This window comes from Monodelphis domestica, chromosome 7, assembly GCF_027887165.1.
Source record: "Monodelphis domestica isolate mMonDom1 chromosome 7, mMonDom1.pri, whole genome shotgun sequence".
NCBI lineage: Eukaryota > Metazoa > Chordata > Mammalia > Didelphimorphia > Didelphidae > Monodelphis > Monodelphis domestica.
The window spans coordinates 172,726,021-172,747,989 of NC_077233.1; the positions used below are offsets into that span (position 1 = coordinate 172,726,021).

At 36.3% G+C, this 21,969-nt stretch overlaps 1 protein-coding gene across 1 annotated transcript in view; it reads right to left on the reverse strand.

The window, feature by feature from the left end:
* The window catches only part of USP31 (ubiquitin specific peptidase 31), a 155,228-nt gene that overhangs the window by 15,764 nt on the left and 117,495 nt on the right, over positions 1 to 21,969 (reverse strand). Inside the window, exons 10-13 of the mRNA XM_001377847.4 lie at positions 21,176 to 21,253; positions 19,528 to 19,657; positions 9,761 to 9,880; positions 5,705 to 5,930 (exon numbers count right to left, since the gene is read on the reverse strand). Coding sequence (XP_001377884.2) covers positions 5,705 to 5,930; positions 9,761 to 9,880; positions 19,528 to 19,657; positions 21,176 to 21,253 — 554 coding nt within the window. The remainder of the gene's footprint in view (positions 1 to 5,704; positions 5,931 to 9,760; positions 9,881 to 19,527; positions 19,658 to 21,175; positions 21,254 to 21,969) is intronic.

Here is a 21,969-nt window from a genome sequence, read left to right on the forward strand (position 1 = left end):
AAAGATAAAATGACTTGCATAGTCAAATCTTAGTAAATGGTTATTTGAATTGGGTTTTTTGTTTGTTTGTTTTTTAAGCTCTTGCCTCCCCATCTAAGAATCAATACTGTTAGTTCTAATGCAAAAAAAGTGGTAAGGCCTGAGCAATGGGGTTAAGTGACTTGTCCAGGGTAACCCAACTACACTACAACCAAAAAGTATCTGAGGCCAGATCTGAACCAAGGACCTCCCCTCTTTAGATCCGGCTCTCTATCCACTGAACCACCTAGATGTCCTATACACGTTGTTTTTATTAGATTCATCACTGAACAATCTTTCAGGATTTAGTCTGTTCTCAGCCTAATAGTCCATCAAAAGGTCCATAAGTTGAACTTTTCCAGCTTGGTTGGACCTGTCAAAGCTACTGGTATTGCCTTCAGGAGTCACAGACACCCCAAAGAGACACTGAAGAAGATGTTAACAAAAGACAGAACCTTCAATATTATCTACATTATAAGGTTAACTAATGAGGTTTTTGCAAGAACTATTTATGAAAACTGAGTGCTGAGCTTAGAATCAGGAAGACCTGGGTTTTAATGATGCCTCAGATACTTACTAGCTAAATGACCCTGAGTAAGTTGCTTAAGCATTCTAAGCCTCAGGATCCTCACATGCACAATGGAGATAATAATAGCAACTAACTCACAAATTTGTAGGGAAAAACAAATGAGATGATAGATTTAAAAAAAAAGTGCCTTCTGGTCTTAAAGCATTATAAAAATGCCAGTAGTTATCACTATTATTATTATTAATAATGTGGCTTCCATCACTGGAACATTAATGAAAACTGAAGATCTTTTGAAAAAAAAAAAGACAAGCACCACCCGCCTTCCTCCTAGTCACAGAGGCTTGCAACCTCAAGGTCACCCTCACCTGCTCACTCACAACACATTCAAACTGTTGTCAAATCCTATTATAAAGACAAAACTGACATCTCTCCTACATGACCCCTTCTCTCCCCTCACAAAATCATTTGCCCCCTACTGGCTCTCATCATCTCTCTCCTGGACTACTGCATTAGCCTAATAATTGACTTCCCCCTTGATGTAATCTTCTTCCCATACCAATTCGTCCTCTTCCATCTGGCTCCCGATATGATTTTACAAAAACACGTGTCTGACCATGTCACCTTCTACTTAATAAACTCTAGTCATTCCCTACTACTTCCAAGATCAATGATAAAATCCTCTGGCTCCCTCCTACCCTCCCAATCTTTTTACATTTCACTCTTTTCAAAGCATGCGATGAACCAGCTACACTGGCTTACCTACTCTTCCCCACATGCTTGACATTCCATGGTCCAACTCTGTGAATTTGCAGTGGATGTCCACTAGACCTGGAATGCTCTCCCTCTTCCCTTCTGACTCCTTGTTTTTCTGACTTCCTTCAAGAGAGATTAGATGCCACCTTCTTCAGAAGGACTTTCTTGTTTTTCCTCCCCTTCCATTGACAGTGACTTTCGTCTCAGGTGACCCTGCATTTACAATTGTGTCCATACACTTGCATGTACACAATTATTTGCAGGTTTTCTGCCCCAATTAGATTGTGAGCTTCTGGAGGGAGGAGAATGTATTTTTGCCTTTTTATATGTTGACAATGCTCAGCTCAGTACCTGGCACACATATAAGTGCTTTAAAGGCAATGAAATTGAGCGGTGCATACAGTATAGGTAAATGACATCCATGAAAAATGATGCCTTATTTACTGATTCTCCTTCATGAGAAGAAACAAAATTCTTTTTCAGATTTCAAAGGGTAAGGGGGGCTAGGCAGCACAGTGGATAGAGCACGAGGCTGAGAGTCAGGAGAACCAGGGTTCAAATCTCCTCTCAGATTCTTCCTCACTGTGTGACCCAGGCCAAATCACTTAATCCAATTTGCATAGCCCTTGCCTTTCTGGTTTAGAGTGGTTACTAAGACAGAAAGTTAAAGATTTAAAACAAACAAACAAAAAAGACTTGAACGGGTAAATGCTTAATGGAATCATTTCCATTCCATGAGACTCTCCATTATTGACAGGATGGATCTTCTGGTGAGGCTTATTGACAAAAGTAAAAATTGTATATGTTCAGATGTCAAAAGGAGAGTGATAATTCGCAAGCATGGAAACTGAGGAAATGGTTTCTCCTCTCTGGTAGACAGAGAAGGGGTTAAGTTGTTTTTTTCTTAAGTCTGTTCTGCACAAGTAGCAACACTAGCTGGTAAAAACCTGGCATAGACTGTTTTTCGCTGCATATGCATTTCTGGAACCTGCACTATAAAACAGCTTGTATTTTCCCATAGAGGCAGTATTCTAATTGGGGGTTACATTCCTGACCAAAAGAGAGGCTGGATAACCATCTGTCATGGATGTTGTACAAAGAATTTCTGCAGCCAGTGGGAGGTTGGACTAGATGAGCTCTAAGGTCTCTCTCTAAGATTCTATGAGTCAACATCCAGTAAATAATAGATATGACCAACTCTGCCATAAAAGCAAAGATCTAACAGCTATAAACCTCTATAATCATTTAAGATAGTAAAATTATGCTCCAAGTCCTATAAAATGGTTATAAATTTACTGAACACACTGATTATACAAGAGGCCTTGATGTCCTATAAAGTGTACATACAGCACATTAAAAAATACAGCTCTTGCCTCCACATGTTTCTTACAGCACTTTATCTACACCTCTCATTTGTCCTTATCACATTCTATTCTGTGCCACTCTTATTGGGTACATGTCCCGTTTCCCCTCAATTAGATTATAAACACCTGGAAAGGCATTTTTCATGTTTCTGGCACATTATCAGAGCTTAATAACCGTTTTGCTGAACTGAATGGAGCTCTCCACATCTTAAATTTAAGATAATAAATAATAAAACAGTTAATATTTCTGCCCTCATTCTTAACATTTAGGAGAGCTTTGAGGTTGGGAGATGCTTTACATTGCAATACAATATCATTGTTTAAATTTTTCCTTGAGGGCCTTAATGAATATCTTCTTTTTTCTTGAAAAATTTTCCACAGCACTCAAAAATTCTAAATAATTTTATTGGCCTGGGAACTATATTAAAAGTTGGGGTCATTTCTTTTGAAAAGTAGTCATTGGGATCACTTCAATAATTAAAGACCTCATTAAGGATTTCAGAAGTTAAGGAGTACAGAATTTTTCTTGTCTTTCCCCCTATACGTCTCTTCCCACACACATATTAAAGAATAGCGGAAGATTCATTCATACTTTTAAAATTCTTACTAAGATTCTTACTGATATTTTTTGGCTTTACATCATCTACAGTCTATGCCTCCCTTTTATCCCTCCCAGATAGCTATTGCTTATTTTAAAAATTATTTTTTTAAAAAGAGCAAAAACAGTTGAATAAAACTACTCATTGAAAACTTCTGAAATTATATGCAGTGTTCCATACTCAAAGTCCCCTATCTCAAGTCATACTCTTCTATTCAGAGAGGCCAATAGGTATAGGTATTTGAGGCTTTTTTCTGGATATGAATAATGGAGTTTTTTAGGATACTAGCTAAAAGAGCCATTTCTTCAATCCCTATCATATCCCTAAAACTAGCACCAGAGGTTCTGCTGCAGAAACCACTGAAATGAGTTTAACACCATGAAGATGTGAAGTAAGACAGCAATGAATGCAAACTTCTAAAATACAAAGCATAACAAAAGAGTGACCATCTGAAGCTAATCATACTCATGCTTAAGTAAACTGCTTTATGTCAGATATTTCTCCTAGCCTCATTTTCCTCACTTATAAAATCTTCTCTTAGGTCCTTTCCAGCTCCAAGTTTCAAGAAGTCTATGAGATGTGTAAGTTCAAATTCCAAAAATTGGGGCTCAAAGGACACTTAAAAATTAACGATTTGGAAAAGATCTTAGCTATCATCTGGTTCAACTTCTTTCCAAAGGAAAAAAATCCTAGAATTCACTTTAAAGTATTTTACATAATCTAACAGGGTGATAAGGCAGGACAAAAAGAATGGGAAAATCCTGCCTTATTAAAGGGAGTCTCTAAATGCTTTTTAATTCTAATGCCTTCACTCAATTAATCAATTCTAATTTATACAAATTGTAGTTCGTATATATTTGCTGACTTATCTCCCTGATTAAATTGTAAGCTCCTTGAAGCCAGGGATTTTCTTTTTTTTTTTTGCTTTCTTTGTATCCCCAGCATTTAGCACAGTGGTTAGCACATAGTAGGAGGCACTTGATCAATATATGGGAAACAACACAGGATTAAGAACTAAAAGACTGGAGGAGAACTGGGGAGCTCAGTGGATTGAGAGCCAGACCTAGAGACAGGAGGTCCTAGGTTCAAATCTGGCCTCAGACCCTTCCTAGGTATGTGACCCTGGGCAAGTCATTTAACCCCCATTGCCTAATCCTTACTGTTCTTTGTTCTTACAAAGTATTGATTCTAAAATGGAAGGTAAGGGTTTTAAAAAAAGAAGAGTTAAAAGACTAAAGTTCTATTTCTAATGGCCATGTGACTTCATGCAAGTAGACATTTCTCTGAGGTTCCTTCACCTATAAAATAAGGAGGAAAATGCTTGCATTTTGAACACATTCTGAAAATAATAAAGCACTACATAAATAAGATATTATGATTGCCATATCATTGTCATCTTTTTTAATGGCACTCAGATAAACATGGTTGTAGGACAAGTTGTTGCTGGATAAAGTAGCTGCTTTTTGTAACTGAAAAAAAGACCCCATGATTGAGTCTCATATTCTGTAGGCTCACAGAAAGCATCTTCTGGACAGTTCCAGTAGCAGTCAAGACAATGGCAATGACTTCATCCTATTCCCATATTTTAAAATTTTCCTTGTCAAGATCCCTATTTTTTAATTATTTATCCATTTATTGATTGATTAGCAAAATCATTATTACTTACACCGTAGCCATCTTTTTTCATCAGCCCTTTTCTTTTCTACATATATACCCATCACTCTGTACCCCGTGCCCACACCCCACTTTCTAGCTCTGGAATCAAATACATTCCATACCACCACTGCTGCTGGAAAGGGCATGTCAATCTACTCCCCTTTGGCTCCACTAGTCATTCCTATAACTTTTCAAGAAAGAAAAACAACCCTCTCTGTGAATACCTATACATTATATGCATTGTCTTCCCATTAGAGTAGAAGCTTCTTAGGGGTAGGAAATATCTTCTTTTGTACTTATACCCCAGGACTTGGCATAGCATATAGTAAGCATTTAACAAATGCTTTTTCATTCATTCATTTCTATTAATTTTACTTTTAAAAATAAATTTTGATTTAATATTAAACTAATTTTATTTATCCATAGTCCTACCATTACCATGTGAACCCTAGGATGAATACAGTTAAAACTTCATCCTGGTGTTGCAAATTAGGTAGCCTAATAGTCAATCTGACTATCCTAATTTTTTAATGATGTCAGATAAATAAGATGTTATTATAGCTGTTTGATGCTCAGATCAGGGAAAGAAAAAGGGATTTTCATTCATTTTATTCATGGACATGTGCAGATGTGATTGCTACCACAGATGTTCAGTTTCACCTGGTTGCTGACAGAAGAAGCAAGGTTCACAAAACACCGAGAAACTCTGCTACCAGCAAGATAAAAATATGAGAGATCATCAGAAAAGCAATACAACTTTTCAAATTGCAGACTTGCATGATTACCTGTATAATGTCCCCCTTGCATGGTCCCATGGTGATTACACACAGCATAAAGATCATAGATGTAGTCCTCAGGATCTCTCCCTAGTCCATAAGGACGCCTCCATGGGGACCAATGAGATGGGAGGCTCCAGCTACTCTGGCTCCGTTTTACAACATGAGGTGTCATATCCAGGCCTGTCAGAGGGAATTTTACCATGTTCTGGAGCTTCATTCGCCTGTCACCCTCCTATTTCAAGGAAAACAAGTTACAATAATGGTGATCACTTAAAGCAAGCTTAAGTAAAACAGCCAATTTTGCTTGGTGCGTATTCAACTCTCTTATTTAAGAAATCAGGGCAGTGGTTTGATCATAGGATTCTAGATTTTAAAGCTGAAGGGGACCTCAGAGACCATGTGGCCAAATCCTCTTACTCATAACATATGAGGAAAATGAACCTGAACTTCACACTGGTCAGTGAGTGGCCAAGGCAGGATTCAAAGACAAGGCCATCTGACCCCAAAATCTACTGAATCAGGATATCAACCAACTGACTTCAGCACTAAGGACAGGGCTTTATACAGACAGAGCTTTATAAATGCTTGTTTAGTAACTGAATAACTTACTTTATTGTCAATTTCAAGTGCTATCTCATTTTAATTTTTTTTGAAATTTTTATTTAAATAGTCAATTTAGAATATTTTTCCTTAGTTACAAGAATCATGTTCTTCCCCTCCCCTCCACCACTCCTTTCCATAGCTGGCACGCAATTCCATTGGGCTTTACATGTGTCATTGATCAAAACCTATTTCCATATTGTCATTGTCTGCATTAGGGTGATCATTTAGTCTATATCCCCAATCATATCCCCATTGACCCATGTGGTCAAGCAGTTGTTTTTCTTCAGTGTTTCTACTCCCACAGTTTTTCCTCTGAATGTGGATAGTGTTTTTTCTCAATAGTCCCTCTGAATTGTTCTGAATCACTGCATTGTGTCTAATAAAGTAGTCCATTACATTCGATTGTACCACAATGTGTCAGTCTCTGTGTACAATGTTTTCCTGGTTCTGCTCCCTTCATTCTGCAACAATTCCTGGAGGCCGTTTCAGTTCATATGGAATTCCTCCAGTTCATTATTCCTTTGGGCACAATAGTATTCCATTACCACCATATACCACAATTTGTTCAGCCATTCCCCAATTCAGGGGCATCCCCTCATTTCCCAATTTTTTGCCACCACAAACAGCACAGCTATGAATATTCTTATACAAGTTTTTTTTTTTTCTTATTATATCTTTGGGGTACAAACCCAGCAGTGCTATGGCTCGATCAAAGGGCAAGCAGTCTTTTAGCATATTTTGGGCATAATTCCAAATTGCCCTCCAGAGTGGTTGGATTAATTCACAACTCCACCAGCAATGCATTAATGTCCCAATTTTGCCACATCCTCTCCAACATTCATTACTTTCATTTGCCATCTGCTAGATGTGAGATGGTGCCTCAGAGTTGTTTTGATTTGCATTTCTCTGATTATTAGAGATTTAGAACACTTTTTCATGTGCTTATTAATAGTTTTGATTATCTAAAATTGCCTATTCATGTCCCTTGCCCATTTATCAATTGGGGAATGACTTGATTTTTTTTAGTACAATTGATTTAGTTCTTTATAAATTTGAACAATTAGACCTTTGTCAGAGGTTTTTGTTATGAAGATTTCCCCCCAATTTGTTGCTTCCCTTCTAATTTTGGTTGCATTGGTTCAATGTTTGTACAAAAACTTTTTAATTTGATATAGTCAAAATTATTTATTTTATATTTTATGACTCTTTCTAAGTCTTGCTTGGTTTTAAAATCTTTCCCTTCCTAAAGGTCTGACAAGTATGCTATTCTGTGTTCACATAATTTACTTAGAGTTTCCTTCTTTATGTTCAAGTCATTCACCTATTCTGAGTTTATCTTGGTGTAGGGTGTAAGATGTTGATCTAAACCTAATCTCTCCCATACTGTCTTCCACTTTTCCCAGCAGTTTTTTGTCAAATAGTGCATTTTTGTCCCTAAAGCTGGGATTTTGGGGGTTTATCATAGATTGTCTTGCTGAGGTCACTTACCCCAAGTCTATTCCACTGATCCTCCTTTCTTTCTCTTAGCCAGTACCATATTTTTTTGATGACTACTGTTTTATAATATAGTTTGAGATTTGGTACTATTAGGCCACCTTCCTTCACATTTTTTTCCATTATTTCCCTGGATAATCTTTATCTTTTGTTATTCCAAATGAACTTTGTTATGTTTTTTCTAATTCAATAAAAAAAGTTTTTTGGTAGTTCGATGGGTATGACACTAAATAAGTAAATGTTTGGGTAGGATTGTCATTTTTGTTATGTTAGCTGCTATCTCCTTTTTAATGTAGGTTGTAGAGGAAGCCTTTGAAATATAAGTGTTCTCTCAATGAACATTTTAATAGAGAGATATTGCTCTCAATCCACAGCATGGCAGACAGCAGTGTCCTGAGGAGGTTAGGAAGCAATGGCAAAACAGACTGTCCCTTAACAAAGATGGTGGGCCCAGATAAGCTCCACAGTGGAGCAGGACCCTAGATACCTTTGGACACAATGCAGACTTCTCAGGGCATAGAGATGATAAATCAAATGGCCAGCATGTGTCAGAGATAGAACTTAGACCCACTCACCCCTCAAGGCTACTCTCTAACATCAACATTATAGCTACCTTCCAATAATTATAGCTTGTATTTATGCAGAACTTTAAGATTTATACTTTCCATTTCATTTAAAATTCATCAACTGTGGGAGGTAGGTATTATTGTTATATCCCTCTACAGATGGGAAAACTGAAACTTAGATGAGATAAATATCTTGCAGATGTCCAAGGCAAGATTCAAACCCATGTCTTCTTGACCTCATCTCTAACAATCTATCCCCCTACCCCCATGGTTTCTCATTTCTAAGAACAGCATCACATCTCAAAGAAAAGAGAAATGAACATGTACAGGTTCTGTTTCCCCCTAGCAGTGCAGATATAAAGGATTCATGCTACAAATAAGCCCCAACTTCTCATTAACAAGCAGGCTGTGTTCCAACAATTTATAAGTCAGCTGTTTAGAATCTAGAATAAATCTCTCCATTAAAAAAATTAATTATGCTTGGGTTTCCCAGGACAAGCCATAAAAACTGGCCTTTGATGCCCCTGAAGTGGTATTATTTCATATAAACTATTTCATAAACAGTACTATTTCAATGAAATTGTCATTTAGAAACTTTTCCAAAAAGAAATCAGTGGTTATCTGTTGTTTTTACATCACCTTCATTTCAAATATATTTATTAAGCAACCATATGCCAACTCCATCAGTCTATTCTCTTAATGAGTCATCTCTTGTCATGATTGTATTGATTATAGCTGCTGCATTTCCCAGGTGATACCAACATAAGTTCTTTTGTAACTAAAAAAAACACCTTTCCTAAAAGGTTTTAAAAGTGGAAAACATTTACTATGCGCAAGCACCGTACTAGGCACAAGGGATACAACAGCAAAGCAAAAGAGGAACCGCTTTCAAGGAACTTATATTCTACTGGAATAGTTGAATTTTGTATATCAGGCAAGTATATGACAAATTTTTCTCTGCAGACAATAATACTTCTAAGAACTGATAGAAGGAATGAGAGCTAGCAGCCATACCTTATATGAAGGGCAATCGTAATTATCTGTGTCTCTAATCTATTACTTCTGATCTCAATTACTTGGATTCTACTGGTGCTACCTTCCACTAACTTCACACATACCCCAAACCATAAGCTGAGCATTTGGAAATATATTAATAAAATAAACACTAAAGAATATCAAAGCAACTGCAACATGAAATAAAACGTGTAAACTTGTAGAGAGGTCAGGGTGTTCAATGTTGATTTGGGTAATAATGAGAGGCAAAGGTGGAGTTGTGGGCTATGCATAACAGGGCCATTTGGGGGCACCATTTCACCATAGGAAAGCCAGTTAGTAGATGGTACCCAAAACTTAGAATTTGTCACTGGGGTTCTTCCTATCCCGCAGAGGATGCCCTTACCTGTCGAAATCTCTTCAGATGTATAATAAGCACATCAGGCAAGGTCCACAAGCTTAATGTTATGCTCCCTTGCTGCAGCTGCTTACAGTGTGGACAACGCCAAGCATCATCTGGAGCAAGCTAAAATGAAGAATTGGCAAGTATTAGAGAATCTAATCCAACCCCCTTCATGCTACAATAGCAGAAAATCAGGTCTAGAGAAGTGAAGTGATTTATACAAGGTCCCAGAGATAGGTTAAAGAGCAAAAAGATTGGTTAAAAAAAATTTTGAACAAGTTGTCCTTGTATTAAGCTATATCTTCCAGTGATATTTTATGTAGATTAAGGAAATTAATTTTTCCTTCCCACCAAACTCTCCAATTCAAAATAATACTGGTGAAAAATAAAAGAGGTAAAGTGCATGATGCCATAAAACAAAGACTAAGACTTTTGACATAAGGGGTTTACCTTATTTGTGACACAAACCCCTTTAGCAGTCTAATGAAGGTTATAGGATTCCTTAACATAAAGTTGTTAAATTCAAAAAAGTAAAATTAATAGGATTACAAAGAAAACTAAAGGTTGGTGAAAATAAAGATGTATTTTCTAGCCCAAGTTCATAAACCTCTTGTTGAAAAACTAAATTCTTCCTTTAGAGAAAATAGGGATAAATACAGAAAATTAGCTTATAATGGCAATGGAAAGCACATCCTAGAATCAAAGTAAGATCAATCAACTAATAAGTATTTATTAAGCATCTACTGTGTGTGAAGCAATATGCTAGGTGCAGGGAGTACGAACACAAAAGAAAGACAAAACAGTCCCTACCTCAAAGAGTCTACATTCTAATAGAAGAACATCACTCATGGAGGAGCACTAATCAGGGAGGGGAGTTCTGATCTATATAGTCACAGCATTTGAGAGGGGAAAGACAGAGTGGAAATAATCCTAGCTTAGTACTGACTACCTATTACCTTGGGCATGTCACTCGAGCTCTCTACGCCTCCATTTCCTCAACTGTAAAACAAGAGAGTTGTCCTAGGTGGCCTCCAAGGTTCCTTCAAACTTATACCTTCAGAAAATGTCTGCTGCTGATCTCAGCTATGGATGGCTCACTGGAAACAGGATTTAATAGCATACTGGAGACTGGTTTCTAGTCCTAAGCAGCCTTGGCTCAGGATGAAGAAATTATACATTTAATAGCTTGATGAGGTAAGAAAGATACTAATGCTCACACCAAATTGGACTTGATTGCTATATTCATATAGTACGTTAAGGGAGATCATGTACTTTCCTCATAACAACCATGTCAAATAGGTATTACAGATATTTTTATGATGGCATACCATTATATAAAGATATTTTAAGTGTGAGGAAATCCAAAGCTCAGAACAGTTAAGTGATTTTCTTCAGGGTCTCATGAGTAGTAAAGAGCAGAGTCAGACTCAGATCCAGATTTCTCCTGTCTCCAAGACTCTTTCCTTCGCATTATGCTGCTCTTGATTTGATGAATAATGCCCAAAATATAAGCTTCTGCCTCAGGTACATATAACTGAAAGATTAGGTAATATACTCAACATAGGATTCAAAAATGAGTGGAGTCAGGGCAGCTAGGTAGCACAGTGGATAGAGTGCCACATCTGGAGTCAGGAGAATCTGGGTTCAAATCTGGTTTTAGACACTTCCTAGCTGTGTGACCCTGAACAAGTCCCAAGTCCCTTAACCCTGTTTGCCTAGCCCTTACCCTTCTAAGAGATGTTACTAAAACAGAAAGTAAGAGTTTTAAAAAATATATAGAACTTTATAGACTGCCCCTCATTTTATAAACTATTAGAGGATCTGACCTAACTTCTTCATATTCATAAAGAGGAAACAAACATTAGAGCAGTTAAATGAGTTGTCACAGTCACACAGGTAGTAAATAGCAGAGTTGGGATTCTTAAGACCATAGAGCCAAACATGATAGCAAAGGAAAGTAATAAATGTTGGAGGGGATGTGACAAAATTGGAACATTAATGCATTGCTGGTGGAGTTGTGAATTGATCCAACCATTCTGGAGGGCAATTTGGAACTATGCCCAAAGGTCACTAAAAGACTCTCTTCCCTTTGATCCAGCCATAGCACTGCTGGGTTTATACCCCAAAGAGGTCATAAGGAAAAAGATTATCCCAGTCTATTAACTGCAGCAAAAGCTCCTCTTTTCCACACCAATATTCTTGAAGTGATGCTTTATGGTTATGAATCATGGAACACAAGAATCTCATTTGCAGGTAACCAAAGGACAATGGAAAGATCCATGGTAAATAGAAATAGGCTCAAGCATACTAAGGATGACACATAAAAAAAGTGATATCAAAGGCATTATCAAGGACATCTGACCAGAAAAGGAATTTGGACAGGTATTTAGCAAAAGTAAGAGATATCATCAACGAGACAATCCAAATCCCTGTTCTCCATGACTTAAAGGAACACAAAAAGACTTTGAGCATGTTAAGCAGTGTCTTTATGAGAGATTTATGGGGAGAAGTCAATTCAATAAGCATTTATTAAGCATTTGCTATATGCCAGGAGCTGTGTTAAGTGCTGGGGACACTAAGGAAGAAAAAAATAGACTCTGCCCTCAAGAACCTCACATTCTAATGGGACAAGACAACATGTAAAAAAAAAAAACTATGCTCATTACAGAAAAACAGAGTAAACTGAAGATCATCTCAGTCTGCTGACAGTCTGGGGAATACTCCTCCAGTGTCATCGTTTGCCCAAAGAAGTCACCACTGGACTTACCAGTAACTGACCAAATTAAGCAAAACTGCTTATGTAGGGTAGGGACACATCATCCATCTCAGCACTCTTGAATCACAGGATTCCTGGACTTACACATGTATTAGGTCATTCACTAACCAGCAGATCAGACTGCTAGGAAAGCCATCTGATTCAATTCAATAAGCTCTTGCTAATTAAGCACTCATGGTTAGACTAGGCACCATACTAGGTTCAAGAAACACAATGGCAAAATTGAAAATATCTCTGCTGTCAAGAAGCCTTCACCTTTCAGAGCAATGGTGGCAGATAATGACACATGCACAAATAAACAAAAGCAATGAATAGGCAATTTTCAGATAAAGAAATCAAAACTATCAATAAGCACATGAAAAAGTGCTCTAAATCTCTTATAATCAGAGAGATGCAAATCAAAACAATTCTGAGGTACCACTTCACACCTAACAGATTGGTTAACATGACAGCAAGGAAAAGTAATAAATGTTGGCGGGGATGTGGCAAAATAGGGACACTAATGCATTGTTGATGGAGTTGTGAATTGATCCAACCATTCTGTAGGACAATTTGGAACTAGGCCCAAAGGGTGCTAAAAGACTGCCCTTTGATCCAGCCATACCATTGTGGGGTTTATACCTCAAAGAGATCATAAGGAAAAAGACACAAGAATATTCATAGCTGCACTCTTGGTGGTGGCAAAAAATGGAAAATGTGGGGATGGCCTTTGATTGGAGAACAGATGAACAAATCGTGGTATATGTTGGTGATGGAATACTATTGTGCTCAAAGGTATAATGAAATGGAGGAATTCCATGGGGACTGGAACAACCTCCAGGAATTAATGCAGAGCAAAAGGAGCAGAACCAGGAAAACATTGTACACAGAGACTGATACACTGTGGTACAATTGAATGTAATGGACTTCTCCATCAGTGGCAATGCAATGATCCAGAACAATTCTGAGGGATTATGAGAAAGAACACTATCCACATTCAGAGGAAAAACTGTGGGAATGGAAACACAGAAGAAAAATAACTGCTTGACCACATGGGTCAATGGGGATATGATTGGGGATGTAGACTCTTAATGATCACCCTAGTGCAAAGGACAATAATATGGAAATAGGTTCTGATCAAGGATACATGTAAAACCCAGTGGAATTGCATGCTGGCTACGGGTGGGGTTGGGAGGATGGGAGGGAAAGAACATGATTCTTGTAATCAGGGGGAAATATTCTAAATTGAATAAATAAAATTTTCAAAAACAAAACAAAACAAAAGAATGCTACAAAACTTAATCAAACTTATCAAGAATTGAAAAAAAAAAAAGTGACCATAGAGCCATGAGCATGTAGCTAGTGTCAGAAGTGGGATATGAACCCATGTATTCCCTACTGTAAGTCCAACATGCTGCATCTGATTCAAACACATGACCTTGGACTCCAAATACAGTGCTCCTTCTACTCCACCAAAAGAGGACCATTTTATCACTTCATCATTCTATGATTATAAGTAAACCTAAACAGATAATACCAGTAGGAGAACTGTACCTTAGGCACCAATAGAAAAGATAAAATATAAAGAAAAAGAAACACTCTATGATGAACCTGATGAGATTCTCCAAATGAGATCAGTATATCCTTAACTTTGTTACATGAGTAAAGGAAAAGGCAATAAGGGCTGCTCGAAAATGTGGTTTGGCATTAAGAAATGAAAGAAATCCAAGGTGACTAGAAATGTGCGTTCAAACACCCTGAATACTTTGAAGACTCAGGAGACTACAGCCATGGAGAACCCCAAAGTACATAATTTTTTAGAATATATCAGCCATATCTTATTGAATATATTTTAAATATTGAATACATTGAAAACAATTGATTACCAATAGAGCAGTCCTTTCAGAATCAGCCAATTGTGTGCAGCTGAAACATTAACTGGTTGGAGCAAAGGCCAAAGTGCATATCTCATAAGAAAAAGTTTCATTGAATTGGATGAAAAAAAAAACACTACATGCAGTTACAGCCACTCTAAACTGACTTGTTTAAATGAACCCTCAAAATATGAAAAACAGGAAAAAAGAGTCAGTGTCTGAAATTTTACCTGCCACCATTTGCATTAGAACAATGCAAAAGTCACTGCAATAACAACACCAAAAGATGGGCTCAGCCAGCAAACACCTGATAATTTTGTCAAAGCAGAAAGACACAAAAACGAAAAACAGCTTTGACTGAGGATATACACTCATTTATAAAATATTACAGAACATTAATAGCCTGGGAGCACTGTTGACTTATAAAATAGCAAAAAGCAATTGAGGCGAAAACAAACCCATACAGAATTTAGTCTGAGATTCAGTGAAGCCAATATCCTGAAAGCATTTATAAATAATACAGTATCTCATTTTATACCTTTAAGGGTTTTCAATGTACTCTTCTCAAAAGGAAAACTGTGATGTAGCTAATAGAAATACTATTACCTCTTCCCATTATCTTATTCTGAAAAAAAAAAAAAGAAACTGAGGTTTAGCATAAGAGAATTGCCTAAAGTCACACACCTAGGAAATGGCAAAGCTAGAAATACAGAATATGAACCCTTGTCTTCTGACTCCATTTGCAATGTTTTCTTTCAATATTCAGAATTAAAGAAGGGAAAAAACCATAATCACAGAACTTCAGAGTTGGAAGGGTGCTCCTTGTCCAGACCATATCTAAATTGTTAATCCAACTGCATTGCCAAAGTTGTTACTCCAACTGCATTGGATTAGAGAGCCTGCCCACACCACAGTAGGGTAGAGGAGTAGGATTTTAGTGAAGGGTATAGCTTTGTTTAAGGATCTCTGAGGATCTAAGTGAAATTCATAGTATTTATAACAATATAAATTACCCAGATTAACCAAACAGGAAAAGAACTCCTAAATAATCCCATCTTAGAAAAAGAAATTTAATAAATCAACAATGAACTCCCTCAGAATGAATTCTCAGGATCAAGTGGATTCATAAATAAATTCTACCAAACATTTAAAAAACAATTAATTACTATATAGACAATTTGGAAAATAGGCCAAGAAGAAGTCCTAATAAATTACTTTTATGACACAAATATGGTGCTGTTACCTAAACCAGGAAAAGCAAAAACAAAGAAAGAAAACTATCAACCAATTTCCCTACTGAATACTGATACAAAATTTTTAAATAAAACACTAGCAATACATCACAGAGATAATAAATTATGTCCAGGAGAAATTTATACCAGGAATGTTGGTTGATTCAAAATTGGGAAAATTATCAGCATAACTGACCATATTGATTAGAAAACTAAAAAAAAAAATCACATGAGTATCTCAATAGATATGGAAAAGGCTTTTGATAAAATACAATAGTCATTCCTATTTAAAACTCTAAAAAGCAAAAGACTAAATGGGACTTTCCTTAAAATAAAAAGTAATATTTATCTAAAAACATCAGCAAGCATTATCTATAATGGGCATAAGCTAGAAGCCTTCCCAATAAGATCAGGAATGAAGCAAAGATATCCATTATCACCATTATTACTCAATATTGCATGTGAGCTACAGCAATGAGGGGGGAAAAAAGAAAGAAAAGGAAATAGAATAGGCAATGAAGAAATAAAACTATCACTCTTTGCAGATGAGATGTTGTTATACTTGGAGAATCCTAGAGAATCAACTAAAAAACTAGTTGAAATAATTAACACCTTTAGCAAAGTTACAGGATATAAAATAAACCCACATAAAACATCATTATTTCTATGTACTACCAATAAAGCCCAGCAGAAAGAGATAGAAAGAGAAATTCCAATTAAATCAACAGTTGACAATATAAAATACTTCAGAATCTGCCTGCCAAGACAAACTCAGGAACTATATGAATGCAATTACAAAAAATATTTTTGACCAATAGTCAGATCTGAGTAACTGGAAAAAATATTAATTGCTCATTAGTAGGCTGTGCCAATATTATAAAAATGACAATTCTACCTAAATTAATTTACTTATTTAGTGCAATATCAGACCACTAAAAATTATTTTATAGGGCTAGGAAAAATAATAACAAAATTCATCTGGAAGAACAAAAGGTCAAGAATATCAAAGGATTAATGAAACAAAAATTGTAAGGGAAGTGGCCTAGCTGTACCATATCTCAATCCATATTATAAAGCAGTAATCATAAAAAAACAAAACTTTATGGTACTAAGAGATAGAGTGGCAAATGAGTGGAATACATTGGGTACACAATAGCAGGTTATGACCATAGGAATCTAATGTTTGACAAATACAAAAATTCCATCTTTGGGGACAAGAACTCACTGACAAAAACTGATGGGAAATCTGGAAAGCAGTTTGGCAGAAACATTTCATATTGTATAATAAGGTCAGATCAAAATAGATACATGATTTGAACATATAGGGTAATACCATAAGCAAATTAGGCAAGCATAGAATGCTTCACCTGTCAGATCTATGGATAAAGAAAGGATTTATGTCCAAAAAAGTGATAGATAGCATGATGGGATATAAAATGGGAAATTTTGATTGATTAAATTTAAAAGGTTTTGAACAAACAAAACCAATATACAGTCAAAATTATAAGGAAAGTAGAAAATGAGGGGATGGAAGAGGTGGCATTTATAACAGATTTCTCTGATAAAGGCTTCATTCCTCAAATATATAGAAAATTGAGCCAAATTTTATAAGAATACAAGTCATTCCCCAATTGATAAATATTAAAAGGATATGAATGTGAAATTTTCAGATGAAGAAATCAAAGCCAGCTATAGTCATATGAAAAAGTGCTCTAAATCACTGATAAGAGAAATGCAAATTAAACCAACTCTGAAGAGGCAGCTAAGTGGCTCAAAGAATATAGAGTGAGATCTGAAAATGAGAGGTTCTGGGCTCAAATTTGACTTCAGACACTTCTTAGCTGTGTGGTCCTGGGCATGTCACTTAACTCCCATTGCCTAGCCCTTACCACTCTTCTACTTTGGATCAATACTAATATCAATTCTAAGGTAAGGTTTAAAAAAAAAACTTTGAAATACTACCTCAAATGCATCAGATTAATGTAACAGAAAAGAAAAATTACAAATATCAGATGGGATATGGGAAAATTGGGGCACTATACTGATCTAATCATTCTAGAGATTTGGAACTATGGCCAAAGGACTATTAAATTGTGCATATCCATTGACCTAACAATATCATTACTAGGTCTGTATTCCAAAATTATCCAAAAAAAAGTATTTATAGTGGCTTTTTTGTGGTAGCAATGAATTAGACAATGAGAGGATGTCCATCAATTGGAGAATGGCTGAACAAGTTGTGGTATATGATTGTGATGGAATCCCATTATGCTATAAGAAATGATAAAGATGATGCTTTCAGAAAAATCTGGGAAGACTTACTTGAAAATACTATTATTTAAAAATTTTAAAGATATATTAAAATTAAAATATTTTAAAATATTTTAAAATTCTTTTTAAAATAAGTGTTTTATATGTAATTCAACTGCTTTGTATCTCATGGAAGGGAAAGGGGGAAGAGGAGAGAATTTAGAACTCAAAATTAAAAAAAACTCAAATGTTAAAAATTGTTGTTACATGTAATGGGGGTTGGGGGGGGGGGGAAGATGGAATATCCAGGAGAAAAAGGCATCTCTGATGATCCTACTTACAAGTCCTAATGCATATAGGACAAATTCTAAATATTATGAAATGTATGGGATTATTAAAGGCTTGAAGTTTTAAAATTGTCTGGCTTTTGGAACCAATACACAATACTGATTCTAAGATGGAAGGTAAGCATTTTTTAAAATGGTCTAGCTCAGTGTATAATTGAAAATCTGTCACCTTAAAAAAGAACTACACTTCCTGGGAGCTCACTGACTTCCTGTCATTACGTACTTCCTGTAAACAGGGGATGAATTCAGTGGGCTGTCCTGCTCGGGCTCTCTTTGGCTTTCTGTCAGCAACCATGGTGGAGGTAAGGGGGTTTTGAACAGGCTGATTAGTAATGGGCACATGTTTTTTTATTTTTTACCTCCTTATTCCTTTACTTCTAATAATCATTAATTAATCCCTTAAAATATAATATTTTATTATTTGAGATTAAATTTAAATTTTACATTAGCACAGTGCCTGGCACAGAGTAGGTACAAAAAAAAATGCTTGTCTACTTGATAAAAGAAAAGCATTATAGAAATATAAGGATGGAAGATAGCCAATAAATGAACTAATGTATTTTAGAAAGCTTTATGACAGCATAAATTGAAACAAAAAGATTTCAGTGTTATTCTTAATTAATAGAAATTAATTTCAATTAAATTTAATTTAAATTAAAGTAGCCAACAAATATACCTCATTCTCTAAACCAATTTCTTTGCCTGTGGTCTATAATTTCAGGAGGTCTATGAACATAAATGGGGAAAAAATTACATTTTTATTTTCACTAACCTCTAACTGAAACTTAATATTTCCTTCAATTATGATTTTAATGTTATTTTGAGGAGCCCATAGGTTTTCCCAAATTCCCAAAGGAATCCATAAAACAAAAAAAAAGATTAAGAAACCCTGCTCTAAGCCATCGAATCAATCAACATTTTACTGTTATATTAATAACTCAGTAACTAAAGTCTTAAAAGAAACAAAGGGTCTTAGGCTTTAGAACTGAAAAGAATTTTAGATATTTAATCCAACATCCCCTGACTACTACCATCTCTATTGTTTTCCAGCTGGGGAAACGTTGGTCCAGGGTGGTGTAAAACAACAGTCAACAAGCATTCACTGAGTACCTACTGAGTTCCAGGCACTATTCTAAGAATAAAATGATTTTTCTATGATCAACAAAGAGTTAACTGGAAGGAAATGATATCAAGTATCATTCCACAAGCTATAGTTTGCTAAAAATAAATGGAAATGATTAGATCTGTTTGTTGTGAAGTAATTCAATCTACCTTCTTAAATTGCCAAATTATCAATTCTACCGCCACCCACCTGTTCCTCTTTGGTGTACAGTTGAAAACACTGTGATAAAGTGCAAGTCTGAGGCTGGTGATGATGTTCCCTCTGCAGACGGACACTTTCTGCATCAGGGACATATTCATCTTCTGTGTTTACAAACAAGCTGCAAAAAAAAAAAAAGAAGGGTGTTACCAAAGACAAAGACAAACTAAGACGGCTCTAGCTGTAGGAGCCCTTTCCAATAATATCATGGGTCCATGTAGCTGTGAATGCACTCACAGCAAAAGATATGCAAAACTATTAGGAACAAACACATGTGATTTTTCTTTCTGGGTTCCAAAATATTAATTTGAAGAGTACTCAAATATAGCTCAAAGCAATCAGTGATCACATCTATGTGGATGATTTCTCCAACAATGCAGACTGCAAACCATCCATGTCTGCCAGTCCTGTGCAATTCCTATTTGTGTTTTCTCTCAGTTTGCCTGATAGAACTCAGAGGTTCTATTCAAAATGCTAAAGGCCTTTCTTCTTTTCTCCTTACATCCTGAAGATATTAAATATTCAGATAATCCACCTTTTACCTTTCGCCAACTGACCTGCTTACCTGCCACAGAAATGTGGTATGGAGGTGAGCCTGAGGTCTCAAAAGCTGTGCAATGGAGTATGGCTTCTAGAAGGCAATGAGTTCGTTTTCCTAAACCTCTCCAGCTAAGTAGAAAAAGGAATATCCCCGATAGGCTGGCTACAGGAAATTAATTCTTTGGCCGTAGTATCTCATGAAACAACAACAAACAAAACTGTACTGTGCTTAGCAATAGTATTATAGTTATATTAATGCCTTAAAGTTTGCAAAGCACTTTTCATACATTACTTCATCTGAGCTCATAGTAACCTTGTGAAGTTATGGTCATTGTTATGTCTATTTTGCACCTGAGGAAAACTGAGGCTCAGAGACTTACGTGATTTGCCCAAGGTTATACAAGTAAGGTCAGAAGTGACATTTGAGCCAAGGTCCCCCTGATTCCAAATCCACCCATTTTCAGTAGAAAATGCATTTGAGGGGCAGCTGGGTGACCCAGTGGATAGAGAGCCAGGCCTTCTGAAGAATGGAAGTCCTAGGTTCAAATCTGGCCTCAGATACTTCCTAGTTGCATGACCCTGGGCAAGTCACTTAATCCCAATTGCCTAGTCCTTACCTCTCTTCTGCCTTAGAACCAATACAAAGTATTGACTCTAAGACAGAAGATAAGGATTTAAAAAATGGATTAGGAATTTTCTTTTAGAGTAGTGACAATGAATTGTAGCAACTCATACTAAACTTACTATAGTTTGCCAACAATGGACTGTTCCGTTTGGAAAAAAATAGTTGATGGGGGAGAAGAAGGAGAAGAAGAGAATACAATAAAGCCAACTGACATAAAGAAATTGAATAAATGGCCTTTTTTTCATTAGCACTAAAACAAATATAGGAAAGTATGAGAGGCTGGAAAACTGAAGCTAAGCATGGAATAATTGGGAAGATGAATCAAACGGACTGTAACACTCTCAAGGTATTTACATCAGGGAAAGGGAAAGGATGTCTTCCTCTGCCTCTGCCCAGCAAATCTTTCAAAGGTCAGAGCTGAAAAAGGAGAAAAACTAAAAGAATGTCATAATTGTCAAGTAATTCAATACTCACTAATCTTTTGTCTCTTTGTCCCATTCCACTACTAACTTCACATGAGCAGTACCACCTTGTCCACATGACTTTAATGCCCTATGAGAAGGAAAAAAATATTGTGTTATTCTGTTAAATGTGACTAAAGTCAAATCTGGCCTTAGACACTTCCTAGCTGTGTGATCCTGGGTAAGTCACTTAACCTCTATTGCCTAGCCCTTACCACTTTTGTGCCTTGGAACCAATACTTAGTATTGATTCCAACACAGAAGGCAAGAGTTTTTCAAAAGTTCAAAGGTTCTTATGAAATTTTTTTAAACCCTCACTTTGTGTCTCAGTAACAACTCAGACAGAAGGAAAGGGCCAGGCAAATTGGGTTAAGCGACTTGCCCAGGGTCATACAGATAGGAATTATTGGAGGCCAGCTTCTACACATTTAAAATCTAAACATCCAGGTGCCCTAACTCAGTAGAAATCTGAGGATTCCCTAGTCAGAACTAGATCAGGTTTTCCTAACACTGTGAAGGGAAAAATAAATCCAAAGCATACATGTGACCATGTACTCCCTTGATCAAAAAGTTTCCCTACTGCTTCTATATCAAGTCCTTTGTTTGACAGCTAAAACTTTCCCCAATCAGTCTTCCTAGTATAGCCCTTTCTAATCTATTTTCCTAATGTAGCCCATTTCTTGGCTAGGAGGAGATAATATGAGACCTTACAGCCTCACAAAGTTTGAGGTCCCTGAAAGGAAGGCAGAAAGAGAACAAAGAACATTCAAGTGAGAACAGAGGTCTCCTACAGACAAACAGGGTACC